The following is a 25,874-nucleotide window of genomic DNA, read 5'->3' on the forward strand; positions in this document are numbered from 1 at the left end:
ATCCTTATATCGATTCTGAAAATCTACCTTTGGTGACTGCAGGTGTAAGCAGTACCCTTGCAAACCACCGTCTTTGAAAGAGAGTGGCATATTTTCCACACAGGATAACTGTGAAAACATTCTTCTCCCAATGTTTTGCTTATCTATTTCTGGTTTTCTGGTTTTCCAATAAAAATGGACACTTTTTGCCTGGATTAAATTGAAATTCTCACCCTGTACTTGCATATTTAGAATGTTCGTTTTATCATACAGATCGGCTAGGTATGCCACATCTCCATATAGAAGTTCAGTCTTGTTTCCCAAGTCGTTAATTTTGAGCAAAAATTCAACCACAGTGTCAGAGATCAAAGAAACATTTTAAGCAGCAGTCTTTTGACAGCCAAGGCGCTTCAGTGTGAAGAAGCAAGCATTCAGGCTCTTCATCGTTATCTTGGCATAACTGGTGAAATATTCTGCTATTTTAAATGGATGAGCTTTAATTTTGTTGACAGCAGATATTGCAAGAGTCATGGTTGAAAAAAGTCGCTGGCTAAGGTGTTTGGCTGCGAGATGTTGACGATGAATTACACAATGGATGACAAACAGACTTGGGATTTCTGTTTTCATAAATGCCACTAAACCAGCATGGCGACCTGTCATATATGGTTTTCCATCTGTTGCACAAGAAATCATGTTCCTAATCGGAGTACTTTTATCCTCAGTATACATTTTGAGCTCGTTGTAGATTGATTCATCGTTGATATTTGTTTTTAACTTATTTCAAGAGAATCTCTTGATAAACTTTTCCGTTTTTGATCAACTGTACATATGCCATGAGCAATGCCTCATTGTTTCGCACAGTTGACTCATCCAGTTGTATCCCAAATTCAGTTTTTTGTGACTCTGCGTAGCTGATACTCAATGTCTTCACTCATTTCATCAATACGACAAGCTACAGAGGTTATTGCTCAGAGGAATTGATTTCAAAATACTGATATCCATTTTGAGAACAGTGGTGAGCACTTCTGATACAGCAGGCATTATTAATGTTTCACCAATTGTATGAGATTTTCCACATTTTGGAAGTGTTATAAGAAGCAATGAGATCACTATCAAGCTCGTTTTTAGCTTTCTTGGCAAATGACTTGAGTGTGCAACACTTTTCAAATGCTTCCTTCATCTTCTGGAACTGAGTAATACCATAAGTCGCCTTTTCAGGATTTCTTTTATGGACTGTTCCTGCAATTTTGATGGTTTCATAGCTTCATTAGACAGTACAGTGTTACAAATAAGACACATGAGGGTGCCGCTGATCTGATGGGAATGGAATAAAACCATATTCCAAGTATGTAACATTGTATTGATGCCCTTTGTGTAGTTTCTGTTTCTTAATAGGATTAGAATTCAAGGCTTCAACGCCTTCAGACTCTTTAGAGATCGCACCGTACATATTTACTCATCATAAACAGGGCTAAATTAAAATGAAAAATTGACACAAACTGGGAATGCCTATCGAATGTTGATGACATCAATGAGTTGACATGGTTGATCAGGTCTCGTGCCTCAAGTTAGGGTGCTGCTTACTGCCCCCCCCCCCCCAATGACCTATTTCCCCTAACTTCCCCCTAGGACATGTAACCGTCCCCGATGGGAATCACTGCCCTAGACAGTTCAGTACAGGTAACCTGTCATGTTATGGAGAGGTTGCATTCCTGGAAAATGACCTGCTTTCATGATTTCCTGAAATGCAAAGCCTTGTCATCAGCACTTTCATCAAGAATGCACAGTGAAAAGGAATTTTGTGTTTATTAATTTACTTTTTTAAAAATTCACAGAGTAAATTTTATTGTATAGCTCAAATTTCTGTGTTGTGATTTGTAAGGACAAATTTCTGTAACCTGAATGGCTCCATCACAGGTGTTCCCTGAATTTTATTCACAGGAGGTACATAGCTATTTTTCCTCAAATGCTTGCTCGAAAAACTACAGATAATTACTTCAAGAGAGGCCACATCAGTAATCTGTAAATTACACAATGCAGCATTCAGTCCGAGTCTTACAGTAAAGAAATAGGCTTCTTGGCCAAGAATCCAGGCCAACTATTTAGTCTTGTACAAATCCCATTTGATTCCTTCCACATTCCTATCAACTCCCTGCTCCCCTCCAATCTCCACACTAGGGGCAATTTACAGTGGCCAGTTAGTCCACTAGCCTGCATGTCTTGGGAACGTAGGAGGAAACTGGAGCACCCTGGGGAAACCTCTGCAGTCAGCGGGAGAAAATGTGCAAACTCTACACAGACAGAGCTGGAGAAATAGGGTCACTAGAGTTGTGAGCAGCAGCTCCACTAGCTGTGCATTTCTGCCACCTTTCCACTTGGTGTTTACTCCTTCAGAAGTTTGTGTTTTCCCACCACGTTTTGGCTCTAGTCTGTAATGTAGGCTCGGATCTTCCTCCTGTATACAAGTTCTCATGAATCTGAGCAGACTCTTTCCAGAAACGTTTCTTTGTTTCAGGTGTGCTATGTTCAATGCATGTTGTATCTTCTCTTTAGTTTTTGTGTAGATGGGCAAAGGGGTGCAGCAGTTCTTCATGACAGCTTTCACTGATACACAGTTTGTTCCATGCTTTGAATCTGTTGTTCATCAAAACAGAGAGGAGCAATTGTAAGCGAATCCGCCATTCAAGTTCGACGCAAGGGAAAAGGTACCCAAGTGTGGGCAATTGAGAAGCTGGAGAACAAACTGATTGATATGAGAGATCTCTATCAAGATTGGAAAGAGAAAAACATGGTTGAATATGTGAGTGCAGGGCATACATAAATATAGAATTATTTGTCGGGGGGTGTGGAATTTGTAACGTAACACATAGAATGTTGCCATTAACAAATTAGAGTTGCTGTTTAAGAGTGGTTATGCAGGGCATAATGGTGAACAAATATGCTACAGTAAACAGTGCTGGAATATGAAATTTGTTTCCTGATTCCATCCACTGATGAATTTCTACTTCAGTGAAGCGGCTGGAATAATTCACTGTGCTGATTTACCAGTGGCTCACTTCCATGCTGGGTGACTTCTGTTAACAGCGCGGCAAACTGCAGGCTTCCCCACAACTGATTCTAGTTTATCTGGTGCTCAAATACGAAGACTTTGACTTTCACTATCAGTTAGGAATTTAGTGAATTGCGTTCTTCTGAGCTTTTAGCCTGCCCCTGGAAAAGTTAACAGATTATTGAGGCTGACATCCAGGCAGGGATGAGAACATGTTGTACTGCCACAAGCACAGTTTCTTTTCTGATTACAAATTCAACAAAGTTGCTGTGTGCTCTGAGTTGGATCTAGAATTGCCAGGGCCTTTGTTTTTAAGGAACATTGCATGCTTATCCTATTTTATGTGCTTACTGGTTGTAAATTTGGTTTATAATTTTTCCCAGTATAACTCCACTAGAGTATTGATTGGTGCTTGAGCTCTTTGGAATATCGGAAAGCAACTTATTTCAGCTCGGGATAGTGGAACCGCCTCTAGAACCTGTTCTTGCACTGTGAACAAGCACAATCCGGACCTTTGAACAGGACACTTGCCATTTAAAGTAGTTAGGTTACCTACTGGATAAATGAATTAGTGATGAGTGTATGAATTGGGTTTTATTTCAAGAAAAAAATGTATAAAATGAAAACTGTTGCTATTAATGTGTTCAAATTTATCATTCAAAGTTCCATTTTCACTTGTTCCACTCAAAAATCAAGAGAATTTCAATTCTTACTATATTATTATGTTTTTCCCTTAAATCCCACTTAAGTACAATAAAATTCTCAGTAAGCACGGAGACCCTTTCTACGAACCCCAAGAAAACCATAACTTGATTGGTGTTGCCAATGTCTTCTTGGAATGCCTTTACCATGATGCAAAACTTGAGTATGCTGTTCCCATCATCAGCCAGCAGGGAGAGGTGAGTGTTGGCATAACATGAGCATTTCTTAAATTCTGCATCGATTTATTAAAGTTACACCTTTCTGTATTTTAGCTAAAGGAGAAATGTAATTGGATGTGTCTGCTTAGTTTCTGGCCAGTTGATTGCAAGACATGAAGCTTAGGGGAAGAATCAACATGATTTGCTCAATGAACAGAGAGAAAGTCTGAGGGAAATATGTAAAATGGTTAAATTTCCCCAATTGAATTGAATCCAGGTTGCTGGCCGGCTCCACGTTGAAGTAATGCGGGTTAATGGTGCGATTCCAGAACGTCAGGATGGTGGAGATGATTCTTCAGAGAACTCAAGTGAAAGTGGGAGCTGTGAAGTAATGGACAATAATGGTGAGATTGTGCACATGGCAAAGAAATTGACCTGCAGGGTAAGTGAGAATTACCTTCATTACCTTTGTAAATCCTTGGAGTACTGGTTGACCAGTGAGGATTCTTTTAACATCAAATAAAGTTGAAGGGGGCCGGGGGGGGGGGGGGAGAAACTTTCAGACTCATTGTTACATGTATCTTGAAAATTTTGAAAAAAGATCAAACAATTATATATAATTTTCCTAAACTTGACAAAGTTTTGATGGAAGAGGTTTCTACTTTCTAAATTTTTGACTTGTATAATGCTTGGCTTTTCAATCCACCATCCCTCCTCTACCATCGCTGCTAGTGCTTGGTTTTGGTTAAAATTAGAATGACCTGAACTGAATGTGAGAAGAGAGATTATGCTGACTGTTTTCCCAGCTGGAGCAGTGTACCTACTAACAGTCTTAAATTTCCAGTGAAGAGTGTCCAGTTCTCCTTAGCCAAATACAGACATGAGGAAGAATTTGAAATTAAAGTTGTGGTAATAGAGGGGGTTTTAATTGGGTGGAATGGTAGTGTAGCAGTTAGTGTAACACTATTACAGAGGCTGCGGCCCGGTTTCAACCCTGTATTGTAAGGAGTTTGCGTGTTCGCCCTGTGACTGTGTGGGTTTCCTCTGGGTTCTCCCAATTTCCTCCTGCATTCCAAAGATATGAGTTAAAAGGTGAATTGGTTACATGGGTGCAACTGGGCAACTTGGGCTCATTGGGCCACGAGGCTCTGTTACTGTGCCGTGTCTCTAAATAAATAATTGGAGTCACAAGGGACTGCACATGCTGGAATTTGGAGCACTGAACAATCTATTAGAGGAATTCAGCGGGTCGAGCAGTATCCGTGGGGAGAAAGGAATTGTCAGTGATTTGAGATAGAAGTCTGACTCAGCACCTGAAATGCCGGCAATTCCTTTCCTCCCACAAATGCTGTTTGACGTACAAATTCCTCCGAGAGCTCGGTTGCTCTAACCCTAATGTATGTTAATTTGTATAGAAGCAAACTGAAAAACAAATGGAATTGTTGCTCCAATTACGGGCGATGTATTAAAAACTGGTGCGTACCAGGAAACCAGTCAAAGATGATGTACCTGAGCATGGATTTGCTGCAGATTTTACTTTCTCAGTTGACGAGATTAACAGTGAAACTACATTTTGATATTAGGATGGTGGCTACAGGAAGACTTAATTAAGTAACAGACTAGGTCCTAATTACAGAACAAAATTATTATCCACATATCTAACAGTAAATCCAGTTTTCTATTACAACAATGAGTGTATGCTATAACATAATTAGTGAAGTTCCTGGAAGTTGAATGTCGACATGTTGCATTCCATGTCTCTATTTTTGTCTGTGGTTCCCTGTTACACAATCCACATCCCTATTTACTGATTATTAGACCTCACTATTCTGTCCAGTACAATAGTTTGTACAGAGTGCGTTTTTCTCAGAGGGTAAAAGTAGAGGTATAGGAAGTCAGTGGAAGCATGCCAGGATGTAAGGTTAAGAGATGTTGGTGAAGGAGCAAATCTTTATTGGAGACTGTCGTTGGCCAAATTAAAAGTGGTGATGAATTAGCATGTAGGACAGAGATAGATGTGTGGTGGAGAGTACAGTATAGTGACTGGTTGCATCAAGGTCTGGTATGGAAACATCAATGTCCTTGAATGGAGAATCCTACAAAAAGTAGTGGATCTGGCCCAGTCCATCACAGGTAAAGTCCTCCCAACCATTGAGCACGTCTACACAGAGCACTGTCACAGGATAACTTCACTTGCCCCATCACTGAACTGTTCCCACAACCTATGGACTCACTCACTTCATCTCATGTTCTGAATATTTATTGCTTATTAATTTATCCTTCGTATTATTTCTTTTGTATTTGCATAGTTTCTTGTCTCTTGCACATGGATTATTTGTCCATCCAGTTGGGTGCAGTCTTTCATTAATTCTGTTAAAGTTCTTGCATTTACCATGTATGCCCGCAAGAAAACAAATTTCAGGGTTGTATATATGGTGACATAAATGTAGTTTGATAATAAATTTACTTTGAACTTTGAGATTGTACAATACAAGAGAGAAAACGAGGAAGTTGAGGCACACTGGAGACATTGAGCTTCAAGGTAATCAAAGGCTTGCCATTACCTTTAGTATAGAGGTGGATAATATTCCAAAGATAAAATATTCACAGCAACTCAAAAGTGAAATTATGAATTTAGAAATTAAATCTTTGTATGCATTGCTACTAGTAATTTCATTTTAATGAAGTTTGGGTCGATGAGAAGATTTTCAAATCATCATATTGTCTCAACAGGTAAAAATAAAAGAAGCAACAGGACTGCCTGTCAATCTGTCAAACTTCGTATTCTGCCAGTATGTCTTCTGGGAGCACTCTGAACAAACAGTTGCACCCCCAATGGTCAATCCAGACATGCCTTCGATCAAAAACAAGGCCGTTCAGTACACAGTGAAATTTGACCACAGTAAGGTGAGCAAGACATCACAGAGACATGCGGTCATACAGCCCAGAAACAGACTCTTGACCCACAACAGACATGTCAGTCTCTTGCCCGTCTCCACAAATCCTGCTTACCCACATTTGGTCTGCATCCTTGTACGCCTTGCCCATTTAAGTGTCTGCCAAATGTGGTAATTGTGTCATTTTCCATAACTTTGCCTGGAAGTGTCAGAGATACCAACCATTCTCTTACATTAAAAGAAAACTTAACTCACTGTTCCCTTTTTAAAAAATCCTCCTCAGACCTCACAGCTATGTCCTCCTGCCTTTGATACGCCTACCGCATGGAAAAAAAACTTTTTTATGTCCTATTTATGCCTATCATAATCTTATATATACTTCTGTCAGGACACCCTTCAATCTTCTTTGGTCCAGGAAAATCAAACACAGCCAATCCAATCTCTACCCATTGAATCTCCTCTATATTCTCCAATGCAAACACATCCTATAGTGTGGTGACCAGAACTGCACATTGGATATATACGAGGGATGATTGATAAGTTCGTGGCCTAAGGTAGAAGGAGTCAGTTTTAGAAAACCTAGCACATTTATTTTTCCTACATTTACACACTTAGTCCAGCGGTCGTGGAGCGTACGGCTCCCTTCTTTGTAGAGGTCAGCATCTTGGACCTCCAGAAAGTGGTCCACAGCAGGGGTGATTGATAAGTTCATGAGGAGAAACTTCAAACTTACTGCATTTTACTCAGAGTTGAACTGCATGTGCATGCAACGAGAGCTGCGTAACTCATTTCCTTCTACCTTAGGCCAGAAACTTATCAATCACCCCTGCTGTGGACCACCTGGAGGTCCAAGACACTCTCGTTACATGCATGTGCAGTTCAACTCTTTGAGTGATAACGCAGAAAGTTTGAAGTTAATAACTCATTTCCTTCTACCTTAGGCCACGAACTTATCAACCACCACTGCTGTTGACCACTTCTACAAAGAAGGGATCCGTATGCTCCACGACAGCTGGACTAAGTGTGTACATGTAGGAGGGGACTATGTTGAAAAATAAATATGCTAGGTTTTCTAAAATTGACTCCTACCTTAGGCCACGAACTTATCAATTACCCCGGTATATTTATTCTACAATGGTCAAAGCTAAAAGGCTCTGTAATCACTGTGTTTCCACGTTTATAATTAAAAGAATATTCTAGAAATCTGGATTTTAGTGTAAAATGAGCACATAGGTTGAAAACTGTTGTCTATTTCATTGTATTTCATTCTAAATCGTGAAGTAAATGCTAAGTTTACACGTACCATTCCAGGATTTTGTGGTGCATGTTACGGAGGAATTTCTGGAGTTTATCTCGGAAGGAGCTCTAGCTATTGAGGTCTGGGGCCATCGGTGTGCAGGTAATGGCAGAACTACGTGGGAAGTCGATGCACTGCAAGCAAAAACACGCACACTACGTGACAGGTATAGAGCAGCTTCCTGTACATGATGTGCACAGGCTTTGGTTTAAATTTCAAGATTCTGTTATCTTAAGATCTTCAATTATTCATTTGTTTTATTATATTAAATGTGATACTGCCTTCCAATTATGCGTATATATACAAAATGCAGTTTCAAGCTGTACAAAATGTTTTTCCATTGGTGCACTTGTCACCTGAGATGCTTGTTTTCTCTGTACTAAGTAAGTGATGATGAGTTTTAGTGTGGTAAACGGAGAAAACATTGCAATGCAATTTTTGTATGGCTGTTTATTACCTCTCCTCACTCACCAACCTATCCTTCGATTATCTTTTTGTCCGCCTATCCTCATTACTACAAAAGCTTACTAAGCTAGCTTCAGAGTTAGAAATTTAAGACATTTTTCAGTACTGGCATTGTTCTTTCAGAAGCAATTCTGTTGAGTCTCACCAATTCAAAGTGAGATATTAAACGCTCGACTAGCAGTGCATCTCACTGTTTAATCTTTTGCTGATGAGGGAGTACGGCATTCCACCTTCACCCAGGTTGGAGATGTTGATATGTGCAAGGGCAGTGTTTTATCAAATGCTGTTGGTCAGCTAGCAGTGCCTGGAACTCTTACCTCATGTGGTTGTCTTTTTGCTGAAATAGATGGAGTGAAGTCACACGTAGAATTGAGGTGTGGATCTCAGTGCAGGAACTGAATGAGATGGGCGAATACACAGCAGTGGAGCTGACCCAGGCCAAGGATGTGAACACAGGGGGTGTCTTCCAGATTAGACAGGTACTTGGACTTTATAAAGTACTGCTAATTGAGGAACAGATCCTGCTGTAAGGTCCAAAATACAAATGACTTAAAATAATGACAGAAATTTGAGCAATTTATTTTCTGTTTTCCAAAGTACAATGGATGCGTTGAAATATTTAAAATAATTGGTAACATTTTTGTTTATTGCATTTTATGAAATAGTAGTACTGCAATGTATTACCATGTTAAAGACTGTATTCAAATGTGTGTTGCATGTGGCATTCAGTTATTTGAGTACTATTTTATGCTCTCTGTTTAAGAGTTTCTGTGTGTGGAGCTTTGCTTATGATTGTGGAGTTCACTTTGTACTTTTATTACATTTTGTTTTCATTTGAAATTTTGCACCTAGGTCTCCAGTACTAATCCATCTTGTTTGTGTGTTTTTTGATCAGGGTCAGTCTCGTAGGATTGAGGTCAATGTTAAACCTGTCCAGCACTCAGGGACATTGCCACTTATGGTGGAGGCTATATTGTCTGTCTCCATAGGATGCATTTCTGTCCGGTCCATTAAACTGCAGAGACCTTTGGATAGTTATCAGGTAGGGAATTTGCTTAAAGTTAAGGGAGGTTACACAGTTGCCTTACTGAGACCATGTTATGAATCTCAATTGAAGAATTTTAATTTCTTTGTAGGCAAATTGAAATATATGCTGATAAACTTGAACAGCAAAAGAAACATGATTACTGTACTTTTGGGGGAAAAGAACTGAAATAAGTTCATGTGCTATATTGCAGAAGAGATTTTTTTTTAAAAAAGGGTAATTTTTGATGTGCAATAACTCCATTGAGTTTATTGGCATGACGTGCCATATCTGTGCAAATCAATGCAGAAGCTGCTGTATAAAATATGTGAAACTTGTGATATAGTGTCCTGGTTTCCTGGGAGGTACTTCAATTGCCAGACCTCCAAAGTATACTCAAATTTTGCACCTAGGTCTCCAGTACTAATCCACTTTTAATGAAATCTGCAGAAGTGGCAGCTGACCACAAAAAAAGCTGCTGGAACCTCAGGTCCCTGCAAAATCACTCAGCTGATAAGAGAGGATGATTTGTTCTCCTTTCTGCTCCTAATGGTTTTTTTCCCTCCCTCTTGCTATGAGGTTATGTGTGATTCAGGATGTATTATTTTAGTCCGTCTTTTAGATTGGATACTTGAATGTCATTTGTGAACAGTTTGCTCTCAGATTTCCAAATTATATATTTTTAATGAGAGTTGATTGCTTAAAATAATCCTTCTTGTTTTTTTTTGAAAGGGTGCTCACTTTGCATTTATGTTTCTTTAATTGGATGGCAATGGTTTTTGTGGCCTTTTCTTCTAAATCCTTTTGAAGTCAGTCAAATTTCCCGAGTTCATTAGTTGCAGTGTGTTCCATTGGTTTTAATCAATTCATTCATAGTCAAAGGTGCGTTGCCTTCAGACTTTCCAGCTTTCCGAGTACCTTCTCCTTAGTAATAGCAATGATAGTCACTTCTGCCCCCTGACACTCTTGAATTTCTGGAATTCTGCTCTTGACTTCCACAGTGAAGACTGACACAAAATACTTAATAAGTTCCTCCACCATTTCTTTGTACCTATTACTACATCTCCAGTGACATTTTCTAGTGGTCTAATATCCACTCTTGTCTCTCTTTCAGTCTATGTACTGTATATATGAAAAAAACTTTTGGAATCCTTTTTTGTATTATTGACTAGCTTAACTTCATCTTTCATCTTTTCTCTCCTTATGGCTTTTTTAGTTGCCTTCTGTTGGTTTTTAAAAGCTTCTCAATCCTTTTTTTTTGCTATATTATATACCCTGTCTTTTGGTTTTGTGCTGTCTTTGACTTCCCTTGTCAGCCACGGTTGCCTCATTGTTTGTTTAGAATACTTCTTCATCTTTGGGATGTATCTCTCCTGCATCTTCTGAAATTCCCCCAGAAACGCCAGTCGTTGCTGTTCGGCAGTCACCCCTGCTTGTGTCCTCTTCCAATCAATTTTGGCCAGCTCCTCTCTCATGCCTCTGTAACATCCCACCCCGGTGTCTTTTTCACATCCATAGAATCTATAATTATGGAATCCCCTATGATTACTGTACTCCCCTCCTCTCCCCTTCCCTTCTGAGTCACAGAGCCACTCAGTGCCAGAGACCTGGTTGCTGTGGCCCCCCCGGTAGGTCGCCCCTCCGACAGTATCCAAAGCAGTATGCTTATTATTGGGGAGAGTGGGCTCGGGGGTATTCTGCAATAGCTGCCTATTCCCTTTCCCTCTCCTGACAGTCACCCAGGTACCTGCCTCCTGCAACTTAAGGATGACTATCTCCCTGTAGCTCCATCTATCACCTCCACAATTCTCCTGTATGAGCCGAAGGTCATCCAGCAGCAGCTCTAATTCCTTAACACAGTCTTTAAGAAGCTACAGCTTGATGTGCTTCGTGCAGCTGTAGTTATTAGGGATTCTGGAGTTCTCTCAGAGGTCCCATATTTCACACAAAGAGCATACCAAAACCTCCGAACCGATTCTCAGCACGCAACTAACGGGAAAAAAAACTTACTAGGAACTTGCTTAGAGTCTGCATCATTAGTTGCCCAAACTGGACCACTCTAATACTGCCCCACTCACACAATGGCCACTTCACTTAGACCTCCCTTTTATATTTTCCCCATGCTGAATGCAGTCCACCAAGAAGAGCCAAAGGTGCCCAAACTCTTTTTAAGCCTTGCGTTGTGTCACCAGCGAACAACCTCTTGTACTGATTGCAGCCTGTTTTTTCAGCTCAGTAATAACTAATGCCTCTGCATTGTAACAAAATGCAATGTGAATAAATACCCTTTCAAAAGTCTTTCCATTAATTTGTTTACAGCCCATCCAAATCTTGTGTCAAGTTACCACCATTCAACTTAATATTTTGCTGTGTTGTTTGAATTTTGTTTATTCCTTTTGATATATGCATAATTTTGATTAATCCAAAATAATGTGCACTTGTTACAAATCATGTAAAACCTGAAGTGATAAAGTGGTCTTGTGAAATATTTCCAAGGTGTTTTTACTAAGTTTATTTTCTCCTGCCAGAAAGAGGAGGAGGAGGATATGGATAGTTACCAGGTATTGTTGCTACCATAAGCTACATGGCATGAAGCTCAACACTGGCCAGCATCAGCAACTGACTCACAAGTTAGGCAATGGAGATGGAAACATTAGGTTTTAACATGCATTGCGTGCACTTTCTAAACATTGCTGTTTTAATACGCAGCTGTAATTGTCCAAGGTGCAACAAATTTTGCATAGCACTGGGAATTAATATTTCTTCTAATCATGCTTGAATTAACATTATGACAATTGTTTGAAGGCATTTAAAATCAGGTTATTACTTGCTACTAAAATCAGAAACTTTCAGCTGCAATGTTGATACATGCAATGCGGAAGATATCCTTGCGTAGGCTGGTTAATGGCGAGCAGTAATGATTATAGAAAGCTGCAGTAAATGTATGGGAATAAAGTTGGTGTGAATTCATACAGAATAATTTGTTATTGGGTTACAATTCCATTTTCCACCTTCCTGATGATCACGGATACAAGAAATTTATGCTGTGCTTTCTTGCAGCCAGTGCGTCTCTGACAGTTCGTCAACTTGTCAGCTCAGTAATTTAGAATGCTGCTTCAAGCTTTGACAACATTTTGTTGTTTTCTTCCCAGACTCTTTTACAACCCAGTCAGGTATTGAAGCCCCATTTCATTGTCCTGTATGACATCTTGTGGAATCCAGCATGGTTGAAGTCATCTATCCATCAGATCATTAAGCAAAGTATCTTAAACTTCAACATTTATAATATTTCAGTATTTAAGGAAATAGACAAGTGACATCTTTTCCACAGACTTCTAGTTCAGTACACTTATAAGTTATGGAGAAGTTATGCTTCTGTAAAAATCAAACATTAATCTGCACAGTTTGAAGAATTGATTAGGATTTTAACCAAAACATGTTAATTCATATAAAACAGCTTTGATTTTAGAAAGCAAATATATAATATATTTTGCTATTCCGCTGTATGCTAATAATAAATAGGAAAATGTTGAATATTCCTTTCCCAAATTCTGATCATGGTAGTTAGTTTTAATCAAGAAATCAATTGAATCAGTTCAGTTCTCATATTACTTGCTAAAAGTCAGAGTCCAAAGTTCCTCCAGCATTTTGTGTGTGTTGTTCCAAAAAACAGTGGTTACCACAGCTCAACAATTGCTGAGAATTTTCAGTCAGAATATTTCTACAGATTAATAGTGGCTATGATCATGGCAGCTATAATATTGTCAGAGATCTGTGAGATATTAATGCCTTACCTGCCTATACCCATATGTAGTTACATTTTAGAATATCAAAAGATATTAAATCTTACATTCCCGTTTTTTTTCATGACTTGGGTATCACATTTAGTAGAATTTTTCTCTAGACCTAAATGAAACTATTCCTCAAAGTTAATTGGTCATCGTGAAATTGTTCTTTGTTATAATAATTTGATTAAGACTAATAAGCACCAACCAGTACAAAACAAAAAGGGTGATACTCGGTAATTTTAACAATTCCCATATCCATAAAACAATGAGCACTTGACACTCGACAATGATCTGGAAAGGATTTCTGGCAGATTATTTTGACTGGTGCTAATTCTGCCTGGATAAAAGATGGCAACGAGGCTTTCAGTAAAGTCTCAATACTACACATGAACAGACATTTCATCCCGTTGGAGGTATAATCAGTGTCACAACTGTACACTCAGTGGTTTAGGTGAAGTGTAGTACGTATGGTGTGGTTAAATTCAGAAGGGATGGAGCCAATTATTTAAATGAATATAAGGGGCATTGTCTTGAAGTAACCTTGTCCATATTAGAACAGGTAGGCAGAATTCTGTAACCAAATTATTTTTTAAATATGTTGCCAGCCTGGTTTTAATGATACAGTACTAGGGCCACTATCTAACAATACTAGAATCATACAGCATAAAAGTAGGCCTTCAGCCCAGCTGGAAATGTTGACCAAAATGTCCCATCGAAATTAGTCCCATTTGCCAGTATGTGGTTCATAATCGCCTAAATCTTTCCAATCCATGTGCCTGTTCAATTGTCTTTTAAAAGTTGTCATTGTACCTGCTTCAGACACTTCCTCTGGCAGCTCATCCCACATGGATATGACCCTTTCTGTAAAATGTAAATTCTTCTTAAGTTCCTTTAAAAATTTCCCCTCTTACCTTAAACCTTTGCCTTCTACTTCTTGATTCCCCTACTGGGGGTGGGGGTGGGAAAACTGAGTGAATTTACTCCATTTATGCTTCTCATGATTTTGTATGCCTCTATAAGATCTCCTCTTGGTCTCTTACACTCTATATAAAAAAAAAGTAAGTTTCTTTTCCCAAAAACCCAGTCTCTCAAGTCCTGGCAGAATCGTTATAAATCTTATGTGCACTCTTTCCAGTTCAAAGATTCGAGATTCGGAGTATATTTATTATCAAAGTACGCATGCACTATACAACCCTGAAATTTGCCTGCCCCACAGACAGTCACAAAACAAAGAACAACCATGGAACCAACCCGTTCAAAAACAAAACATCAAACGTCAAACTCCACGTGCACAAAAACATCACGCAAACGGCAACAGAAAAATGAGTGAGAACACAGAATATAAAACACAAAATCAAATTTCCCGTAAACTTTTCCCAAGGTAGTGCAACAGAAACTGAACACAAATGTATCCTCTACAGAACCACACCATGACTTCTCAAGTTTTATATATGCAATGCCCTGACTGATGAAGGGTAGTGTGTCAGCACCCCACGTACCAGTGACTCCACTTTCAGTGAACAGTGTACTTGTACTCCAAGGCATCTCAGTCCTACAACACTCTGCAGGGGTTCACTGTGAAAGTTCGACCTGGATTTGACTTTCCAAAGTGCAACACCTCACACTTATCTGAATTAAATTCCATTTGCCATTCCTTGACTCACTTAGCTATTCAAGGCCCCCCTCCCCTGTAATTTTTGATTACCTAAATTGCATTGTCCACCGTATCATCTGTAAACTTACTAACCATTCCGTGTATTTTCTTACCCAAATTTTTGATACACTTAACAAAGAACAAAGGGCCCAGCACAGCACTAGTCACAGGCCTCCAGTCTGAGAAACAACCTTCCACCATCACCCTCTGCTTTCCACCGTCAAGCCAATTGTGTATCTTGTTAGTCAGCTGCCATTGAATCCCATATGATCTAACCTTTCAAAGCAGCCTACATGTGGAGTCTTATGGAAGGCTTAACTGAAGTCCATTTAACCATGTCTAAAGTTCTGCCCTCATTAACTTGGTTACATTATCAAAAAAAGCCAATCAGTTTTGTAAGACATGGTCTTCCATGCATAATGCCATGCTAATTACCCCTGATCAACCTCTGTCTTTCCGAATATACATACATGTATCTTATCATTCAGAGTTTCCACCAGTAACTTGCCCACCACAGATGATCATCTACAAACGTACTTTCAGTTTCCAGGTATTTCTTTTCCATCCTTCTCAAGTAAAGGCACAACTTTCACTAGCTTCAGTCTACAGGTACCTCACCCACGGCTAATAATGCAAATATATCTCAGCTGGAGCTCCTGCAATTTCTTACCTAGCTTCTCACAATCTTCTTGAAGATACACGAGAAGGCCCTGGAAATTTGTCGATACCTTTGTACCTTTTAAGACACCGGACACCACCTCTACTCTATCCCTAAGACTTCCCCACTTATTTTTCCCAGTACTGAAGCAGTAACAAGCAAATTTTAATTCAAATTTACTGTGAACATAGGATTGAATTAATAATACATTGACATCATTTCTGATCCCGTATGTACCATCTTCGACATAACATTGAAATAAGTTTGTACACTGTAAAGTTAGATTTACTTAAGGAAATTTTTAAAAATATATAAATTGAAAGAAATGAAGATTGAAAACATGAAGAGCTTGTAAGGAAATGTAACAATAAAGTATTAATAAGTCTGAGATCTCAGCTGCAGATCTAAGAATTAGATTTAGATTGAGTTACTTAGACTGAACCACCTTTAAATATGAATGTGAATCTATGAATATGATTCCAGTAGTGTGGCTAGTATTTGAGTTACAAAAAGCTACAAACAAAAAGTGAATTAGGCCTAATAATTTTGGTGATAAAATCTCTATTATTCTTCCAAATGAAAAGGAAATTATTTTGAATGCTAGATTAAGATGTACAGGAATAATCTCAGTTTGAATTAAGTTTAACCCGGAGTAATGGCTATTGTCCATTTTATGTTTGTTTGAGGTAACAAAAAAAAAGATTTTTCTTTGTCGCTTAAGAAAAATACAGGTAGAAAGTGATTTGCTCCAACTCCATTTTACCTATATTTACTAAAGCAGGGTTTGAAATACTGTATTGAGAGTTAAAACAGCAATTGAAATGAAAAAAATTGAGCCAAAGTATGAAAATTGATCCAATTGATAATGCAAGTTCATTTAATTGACTGGAGTTCCCCCTCTCCTAACAAAAGCCCAGCAGAAGTATCTTTCCAATTGAACTTTGAAGTATTTGCAAAGAAAACTCATTATTTGTGATGTTTTTTTAAAAAATAAAATTAAAAACTAGTTAGTGCCTTTCCATTTACAGGATGCAAATGTAAACTTTACATTTGCTTATAGAAAAACTGACCTCTTTAACTTCCTCGAGAACATTGCATGAATCTAATTGCACTTGCAAATAGCAAATCCAGTTATCACAAATGGTGGTCATTGAGTATTTCAATTCCTGCATTTACTAACACTTTGAAGGGCTTCCTCTCTGCTACTTGCAACAGTAGTGAGCATTAAGCTGCTGGTATTGTAAGTTCCATGCCAAAGCATGAATGCATGAAACCATTGCATGGGGTATTTGAAAGCAAATGAACTTTCATGTAAAAAGCCTCATCCATTTCTTAACCATTACAAAGACTTGTCATTCTCAGTTATGTTATCAGATACAGTGTAAATGCTCAACGGCCAAAACCTTCAACAATACAGTGTCACTGTACAGTTTTACAATTGTTACTAATTTCTTTTTGTTTCTGAATTGCTCTCTTAAATTTATTTTTGATCATGGATTGCAGATTTTTCCAGATGTTGTCAAATGTATGACACCCGAGCAGATGTGTATAAACCTGGAAGTTCTCTGCTACAGTACCCAACTATGTTGAATTTGTGGATTACAGATAGAAGATTATAATTGGTCTTGGGGCTATTGAGTTGGGGAAATAACATAAATTGGTCAGGATTCCCAAGCTTGATGCTTATCAACCGAGCTTGACGAGGACTTACCTGTACATATTTGACTGTCTGCATGAATATGAACAACACACACAAAATGCTGGAGGAACTCAGCAGGCCAGGCTGCATCTATGGAAAAAAGTACAGTCAACGTTTCGGGCCAAAACCCTTCAGCAGGAAACGCCGACTGTACTTTTTCCCATAGATGCTGCCTGGCCTGCTGAGTTCCTCCAGCATTTTGTGTGTGTGCTTGGATTTCCAGCATTTTGCAATTTTCTCTTGTACATGAATATGAAGTGGGGTTTATACAACGAGCGGGTATTCACTAAGTTCATAATTAAATCATACCTTCCCCACTTGGGGCAGAGTACCAAATAAGGTAGAGTTTCTTGATTGATATTGGGAACACGAGGAAGTCTGCAGATGCTGGAATTTCAAGCCACACACATCACAGTTGCTGGTGAACGCAGCAGGCCAGGCAGCATCTCTAGGAAGAAGTATAGTCGACATTTCGGGCCGAGACCCTTCGTCAGGACTAACTGAAGGAAGAGATAGTAAGAGATTTGAAAGTGGGAGGGGGAGGGGGAGATCCCAAATGATAGGAGAAGACAGGAGGGGGAGGGATGGAACCAAGAGCTGGACAGTTGATCGGCAAAGGGGATATGAGAGGATCATGGGACAGGAGGCCCAGGGAGAAAGAGAAGGGGGAGGGGGGGAAAAAGCCCAGAGGATGGGCAAGGGGTATAGTGAGAGGGACAGAGGAAATAAAAGGAGAGAGAGAGAGAAAGAATGTGTGTATATAAATAAATAATGGATGGGGTACGAGAGGGAGGTGGGGCATTAGCGGACATTAGAGAAGTCAGTGTTCATGCCATCAGGTTGGCGGCTACCCAGATGGAATATAAGGTGTTGTTCCTCAAACCTGAGTGTGGCTTCATCTTGGATAGACATATCAGAATGGGAATGGGACGTGGAATTAAAATGTGTGCTCACTGGGAGATCCTGCTTTCTCTGGCGGACAGAGCGTAGGTGTTCAGCAAAACGATATCCCAGTCTGCGTCAGGTCTCGCCAATATATAGAAGGCCAGATCGGGAGTACTGGACGCAGTATATCACCCCAGCCGACTCACAGGTGAAGTTTTCCCTCACCTGGAAGGACTGTCTGGGGCCTTGAATGGTAGTGAGGGAGGAAGTGTAAAGGCATGTGTAGCACTTGTTCCGCTTACAAGGATAAGTGCCAGGAGGGAGATCAGTGGGGAGGGATGTTGGGGACGAATGGACAAGGGACTCGCGTAGGGAGCGATCCCTGTGGGAAGCGGGGGGGGGAGGGAAAGATGTGCTTAGTGGTGGGATCCCGTTGGAGGTGGCGGAAGTTACGGAGAATAATTTGTTGGACCCAGAGGCTGATGGGGTGGTAGGTGAGGACAAGAGGAACCCTTTTCCTAGTGGGGTGGCGGGAGGATGGAGTGAGAACAGATGTGCGTGAAATGGGGGAGATACGTTTGAGAGCAGAGTTGATGGTGGAGGAAGGGAAGTCCCTCTCTTTAAAAAAGGACATCTCCCTCGTCCTGGAATGAAAAGCCTCATCCTGAGAGCAGATGCGGCGGAGACGGAGGAATTGCGAGACGGGGATGGCATTTTTGCAAGAGACAGGGTGAGAAGAGGAATAGTCCAGATAGCTGTGAGAGTCAGTAGGCTTATAGTAGACATCAGTGGATAAGCTGTCTCCAGAGATAGAGACAGAAAGATCTAGAAAGGGGAGGGAGGTGTCGGAAATGGACCAGGTAAACTTGAGGGCAGGGTGAAAGTTGGAGACAAAGCTAATCAAGTCAACAAGCTCAGCATGCGTGCAGGAAGTAGTGCCAATACAGTCGTCGATGTAGCGAAGGAAAAGTGGGGGACAGATACCAGAATAGGTTTGGAACATAGATTGTTCCACAAAGCCAACAAAAAGGCAGGCATAGCTGGGACCCATACAGGTGCCCATAGCTACACCTTTAGTTTGGAGGAAGTGGGAGGAGCCACAGGAGAAATTATTAAGAGTAAGGACTAATCTATTACAATCATGGAAATACTGGCATGAATGAAAAGACACATTGCCTACTATACTCAAGATGTAAAGTGGGAATGTTTAGAGTGGCTTTTCCAGCCCATGCAATAAAAAAAAAGGTTGTTGCAAGAAAGGCTGCAAGCTTCCTGTAACCTGTTGTAGAACTGTTCAGTGGCACCACATTTGATGTATCCTGTAGTGTTCTCTTCACAAGAAAGAGCACTCATTGCATTGGCTTATGTCTCAATCCTTGTAATTGTTCAGGAGGAAGATCTGAATGAAGTGCGCGAGAGATGGTCTGATGCATTGATGAAACGTCGGGAATATTTAGATGAACAAATTCAGAAAATAATCAACAAACAGGGTATGTGTGCTTCAGTAAATAATGTTCAGGCACATGTGCCTGATCGTTATTTCAGAGATGGGAGTTTCAGAGTAAACTCCAGTAAAAAAAACTGTCCATCCCAACTTGAATATCCTAAACACAGGTCTACCTGGAATAAAGAATTTAATAGAATTCTTTGTGTAGAATCTCTTCAGTCCTAAACAGTTATCCACTTACCCAGAGGGGTTCTGCTTAGATTTAGGGCTATACAGCTAGAGGAAGTGGCTCTCCATCTGAAAGTAAAACTCAGCTGGCTGGGCAGCAGCTATGGAAAAGAAAATACAGTCGACATTTCCGGCCAAGACCTTCATCAGCCCTTTTACAATCTTGTACACCTCAATGAAATCTCAATCTTTGAAATACCAAAATGACAACCTCTTATCTAATGATTGGTTAAGGAGACCAGAGTAACAGTTGTGATCTCACTAATCTCCTCTACAAATGCTGAATAACCTTGGAATTTGTATTTAAACCTCTTTGCAATTAAGACCAACATAATGTTTCATTGCCTCTTGTACTGTATTTGCATGTTATCTTTATAGTATATAAAAATACCCAGATACCCCTAAATACTAGTATTTATTAGTTGCTCATAACTTAAAACACATAGTTTGTGTTTCTGCTCTTCCTGCCAAAAGAAAATTTCACTTCCATCTGCTATCACCTTGTCTATATATTATTGCTGTCAGTACATCCTTACAGATGCTCAACATCAACCTTGCTGTTTGTTTCCAACCAGCTTGATGTGGCCAGCATGTATAGATAAAGTGCATTAACAAATTAATATACACTGTACATTGCTGAAGATCCAGTCTTGCTTCTTGGCAATCTGAAATTGCCCAATTATTACTTTTATTATTTTTTCCTAATCAAGATTCTCTTCCTGGCTAATTTTTTTGCATCTCTTCAACCCTGAAACTTACGTCATCAAAAGATTTGTCAATGTGGCAAATGCCACATACTCTTTCAGAAAAGTATATTCTCATTAAATCATGTTCTGATTTTCTGGTCCATTTTGAGGTTTCTCAAATGGATTTTAGCATTTTCCTAGTAACTGGTATGAAACTAACTGGTCCTTTATTCCTCATTTCTCTAATACTGCTATTGCACTTAACTTACTCACATTCTGCTATGATCCTTTCAGAACTGAGCAATTTTAGAAGATTGCCATCAATGCCTTGACTATTTCTGCAGTCACTCTTTCCAAAATTGAAAAATATAAAATATCACATCCAAGTGATAAATCAGCTTATAGTTTCATTAACTCCTCTATTTTGTTACACTTAATTGTTTTATGTCTTTCATGCTGCTTAGAACATTGCTGTCCCCACTAGTTCTGGTATGCTTCCACAGAGACAGAATAAGAAAAAAATTAAAACCACTTCCCTATTTTCCATTGTAATTTTTCTAACTCTGAATTTAGGGGATCCATGTTTACTTGCTAACTTTTCTCATTTAATAATTTTTACAAACTGTTTAAGAAATTCTTTTTTTTGCCTTTCTTCATTTTTATTTGTGATTTCCGAAGCATATCCAATTGTCAGCAACTATTTAGCAACTTTACAAGCATACTGTTAACCTAAATGCTTAATTTATAAAGTAATATAAATATCTTCATTGTTAGCTATCCATCCTTGGACCTTTTCAATCATTTTAAAACCAACTCTGCAACCTCATTGGCCTTGTTAAGTAAGATGGTTTTAATTGGCTTTATACAAGTCCAATTTAGATTATAGTAATTCACTCACAGAACATTTGTTTAAGATGTACCAGCTGCTGTCTGCCACAGTATTAGCATTTACAGATTAGGGTATGCTCAATTTTGTGGAACTATTCTATCTTTGAAAAATAAATATTGGTTGATTTTGATTTGTGGTCCTGTGTGTAGAAAAAACAGAAGATGATGTAGAGAGAGAAGCGAGACTGGTGGAGCAATGGGTAGGACTCACAGAGGAGAGAAACGCTGTGCTTGTTCCTGCCCCAGGCAGTGGAATTCCAGGAGCCCCAGCAGACTGGTCAGTATAACACCTACATCAAATTATTGACTTGTTTTGAAGCTATTTATAAGTTGTAGAGAGAATACATTTTTCTGTGGATAGTCCATTATGATTAACTGTGTTCACATACAGTAAGTTGCTTACTGCATGTGAACATGATGTAGTCTCTTAACACGATGTAGTCTCAAACATCATTACCATTGTCAGTCTGTATACCAAAAACTAGATTTTACACATATTTGAAATTCTTCTGAACATGATAGGTTCTCCAACTAAGTTCTTGCAAAATCTGAGTGAAATACTGTATCATCAACGCTAATAAATGTTTTCAGATATTTTGCTTGCCTTGCTTCAATAGCTTTTCCCTTTCTATCTTTATCTATTAATGCCATATAGTATTCATTCCAAGAGACCAATTAATACCTGTTCTTAAACTGCTGATTAACAAGTACATTTTCAGAGGTGCAGTGTGCAACAAAATTGTAAGATTATTTGTGGAGAACTCGGCTGATCGTGAGTTTCTTCTGTCATCTTGACAAGATTGGCAATTTATTATATTGGTTCAGGAATTGAAGGTTCTAACATTAGCATGATGTACTGAAATCTCCTGATCATTTGCCAATAGTTGGTCATTTTGCAGGACATGTCACTCAGGAACATGTGTGTGTGACTGTAGGTGTGCCTGCTACCTTGTGCTGTGTATGTTTTGCACCTTGGCCCCATAGGAACGCTGTTTCATTTTGGCTGTATTTGTGTATGGTTGAGTGATAATTAAACTTGAAGTTGAATTTGTATTTGGAGTCAGGACGGACGTGCATTCAGAATTCTCCATCTACTGGAAGTTAAACAAGAGATGGTTTTTAGTATACTTCAGGTATAAATTAATTAGAATACCGCACAATTCCAGTGAACTGAAGAGCAATTTTCTGAAGTAAGTTGTGCGCAGGATATCAGCTTTTGAATACTGGGTGATTTGGAAATTCCTGAGACAATAGACTATACTTCATCAAAGTTGCTGGTGAACGCAGCAGGCCAAGCAGCATCTATAGGAAGAGGCGCAGTCGACGTTTCAGGCCGAGACCCTTCGTCAGGACTAACGAAGGGTCTCGGCCTGAAACGTCGACTGCGCCTCTTCCTATAGATGCTGCTTGGCCTGCTGCGTTCACCAACAACTTTGATGTGTGTTGCTTGAATTTCCAGCATCTGCAGAATTCCTGTTGTTTGAGACTATACTTCATTGTCGCCAAACAATTGATACTAGAACGTACAATCATCACAGCGAAATTTGATTCTGCGCTTCCCGTTCCCTGGATTACAAATATTAAATATTTAAAATAGTAAAAATTAGTAAATATTAAAAATTTAAATTGTAAATCATAAATAGAAAATAGAAAAATGGAAAGCAAGGTAGTGCAAAACAACCGATAGGCAGGTCCAAATATTTGGAGGGTACGGCCCAGGTCCGGGTCAGGATCCATTCAGCAGTCTTATCACAGTTGGAAAGAAGCTGTTCCCAAATCTGACCGTATGAGTCTTCAAGCTCCTGAGCCTTCTCCTGGAGGGAAGAGGGACAAAAAGTGTGTTGGCTGGGTGGGTCGTGTCCTTGATTATCCTGGCAGCACTGCTCCAACAGCATGTGGTGTAAAGTGAGTCCAAGGACGGAAGATTGGTTTGTGTGATGTGCTGCACTGTGTTCACGATCTTCTGCAGCTTCTTTCGGTCTTGGACAGGACAACGTCCATACCAGGCTGTGATAATAGACAATAGGTGCAGGAGTAGGCCATTCAGCCCTTCGAGCCAGCACCGCCATTCACTGTGATCATGGCTGATCATCCACAATCGGTACCCTGTTCCTGCCTTCTCCCGATATCCCTTGACTCTGCTATCTTTAAGAGCTCTAGCTAACTCTTTCTTGAAAGAATCCAGAGAATTGGCCTCCACTGCCTTCTGAGGCAGAGCATTCCACAGAACTGCAACCCTCTGTGTGAAAAAGTTTTTCCTCAACTCCATTCTAAATGGTCTACCCCTTATTCTTAAACTGCGGCCTCTGGTTCTGGACTCCCCAACATCGGGAACATGTTTCCTGCCTCTAGCATGTCCAATCCCTTAATAATCTTATATGTTTCAATCAGATCCCCTCTCATCCTTCTAAGTTCCAGTGTATACAAGCCCAGACGCTCCAATCTTTCAACATATGACATTCCTGCCATCCCTGGAATTAACCCTGTGAACTTACACTGCACTCCCTCCATAGCAAGAATGTCCTTCCTCAAATTTAACAACAGAGTAATGACCAAGATGTTTCCAAACTTTTACATTTTCCTTTGAGGTAAACCACTAAAATCTGCGGAGTTCAGAATAATTTAAAAATGCTTATGTAATCATGACTTTGACTACCCATTGTAATGGCATCTGTAGAATCTCTTGTGTTTATCATTGTAATGGAGATAGATGTTTGAGATGATACTATCTTAAGGTAACCTCATTTGGAAGTGGCTTATTCACAAGCAAATCCTTTATATGAACACAGTGTATGACAATTAACTATTCATTTTGATGAGAATAAACTTTCCCCTTAAGCTGCACATATAGAAGTTAAATCTTGATCTGTATTTTTCTTTTTACTGAGTAAACGTATTTTTCAGGATATCACCTCCAGGAATGGAAGCTCATATCCCAGTACTCTTCCTTGATTTAAATGGTGAGTAGTTGCTATTATTTTTGTCAAAGGTCATTAAAAGAAAAGCAATTCCATGTGGATTTAACTTTGGGAAGTGGCAATTTTATTCAACTGCAAATGGATCTGGAGAGGCTAAACTAGAGTACATGATTGACAAGTAAATCTGTAATTGAATGACTGGCAGCTTTCGGAGGGAAAATGGATTTGAGAACATTATAGCATATTCCAATCTGGGTCAGTGGTAAGGCTACCGGAAACACAACTCCACAGACGGATGGCAAAAAAGATATAGAGTGACATGCAGTCAAAAAGGAGGATGTCAGGTTGCTAAAGTGGAATCAATTCAGGTGTAAATAAAAGAACAGAAAGGAAGTTAGCTAAATAAAAATAGAATAGAATTATGATCTGAAATAATCAAAATAAAAGGACATCAATAAGAGGATTCTGTATGCCTACAAATAATAAACAGGAACTATGATTATAAACTAAAAAGATCTATGTTTGGAGAGGTGATTGAGTACAATGCACCTGTCATTCCCAACAAGTCTTGCCAAACTCTCCGTAAAAGAGGAATATAGTTGAGAACAGGATAGGATAAAATTTAATGAAGTGGAGGTAATAAAAATACAGGTGTATGTGAATCAAGCTATCAGTGAGTGAATTATGGATCTAAGTTGTGGAGAATCTTCCAACCCACCTTAGAACTGAAGGATTTCAAATACTGGGCTCTTCCTGTTCGTCCTTTATGCCTTTCTTACGATTGTAAGACACGGCTTGTCCTTGCCGTAACATGGTTCCAGGACAACATCCCATGCACCATCAGTCTGCAGGCCATGACACTCAGGGTCCTGGGCTATCTATTTTTTTTGTAACTTTGTTTTTTCTGGTATAATTACTTGGTGTGCTGGATGTACTGGTGTGACTATTAGTATTGTGTTTTGCACCTTGCCCCAGAGGAATGCTGTTTCATTTTAGCTGTATTCCTGTGTATGGTTGAATGACAATTAAACTTGAACTTGAACTTCAAGGAAAAGTGAAGATAAACCATAGCAAATTGAGACAAAATGGTTGGAGCTCTATGTTCGGGAATTTGCCTGAAATAAAATTAGTCATCATTTGGACAAATTCAATGGAATTGAAGAAAAATGAGCTTTGCTTTCTTACAAGTAAATTACATACATATGATGTAATTATTTTTCCTGAGGAAGGGCTCGATGCGTATATGATCTTTCAAAATTCATTTGATGAGATGCCACATAATACAATTGACCGTGGAACTGAAGTTGATTTGAATAAAAATTGTTATGACAGCATGAATGTGAACCACTGACGCAATTTTTAAAATCTTGACTTACAAAAAGGGTGCTGGGTAGATACTTTAGGAAGAGACACAAGAGGCTTGGGTGGAATGAACCACAGAATGGGGCTGAC

At 39.3% G+C, this 25,874-nt stretch overlaps 1 protein-coding gene across 6 annotated transcripts in view; it reads left to right on the forward strand.

Moving 5' to 3' along the window:
- The window catches only part of kif13a (kinesin family member 13A), a 273,571-nt gene that overhangs the window by 200,568 nt on the left and 47,129 nt on the right, over positions 1-25,874 (forward strand). For 4 of the 6 annotated variants that reach the window (XR_010020777.1, XM_063069892.1, XM_063069895.1 and 1 more), the window contains exons 19-29: positions 2,633-2,779; positions 3,778-3,927; positions 4,166-4,330; positions 6,622-6,795; positions 8,097-8,248; positions 8,894-9,026; positions 9,443-9,589; positions 12,100-12,132; positions 19,646-19,745; positions 21,655-21,781; positions 24,409-24,464. Coding sequence is in view for 5 of the 6 variants with exons in the window: in XM_063069892.1 (XP_062925962.1) it covers positions 2,633-2,779; positions 3,778-3,927; positions 4,166-4,330; positions 6,622-6,795; positions 8,097-8,248; positions 8,894-9,026; positions 9,443-9,589; positions 12,100-12,132; positions 19,646-19,745; positions 21,655-21,781; positions 24,409-24,464 (1,384 nt within the window). In the remaining variant the exon portion in view is untranslated. The remainder of the gene's footprint in view (positions 1-2,632; positions 2,780-3,777; positions 3,928-4,165; positions 4,331-6,621; positions 6,796-8,096; positions 8,249-8,893; positions 9,027-9,442; positions 9,590-12,099; positions 12,133-19,645; positions 19,746-21,654; positions 21,782-24,408; positions 24,465-25,874) is intronic. The other 2 variants (XM_063069893.1, XM_063069896.1) reach the window with 1 other exon arrangement.

This window comes from Mobula hypostoma, chromosome 17, assembly GCF_963921235.1.
Source record: "Mobula hypostoma chromosome 17, sMobHyp1.1, whole genome shotgun sequence".
Classification (NCBI taxonomy): Eukaryota; Metazoa; Chordata; class Chondrichthyes; order Myliobatiformes; family Myliobatidae; genus Mobula; species Mobula hypostoma.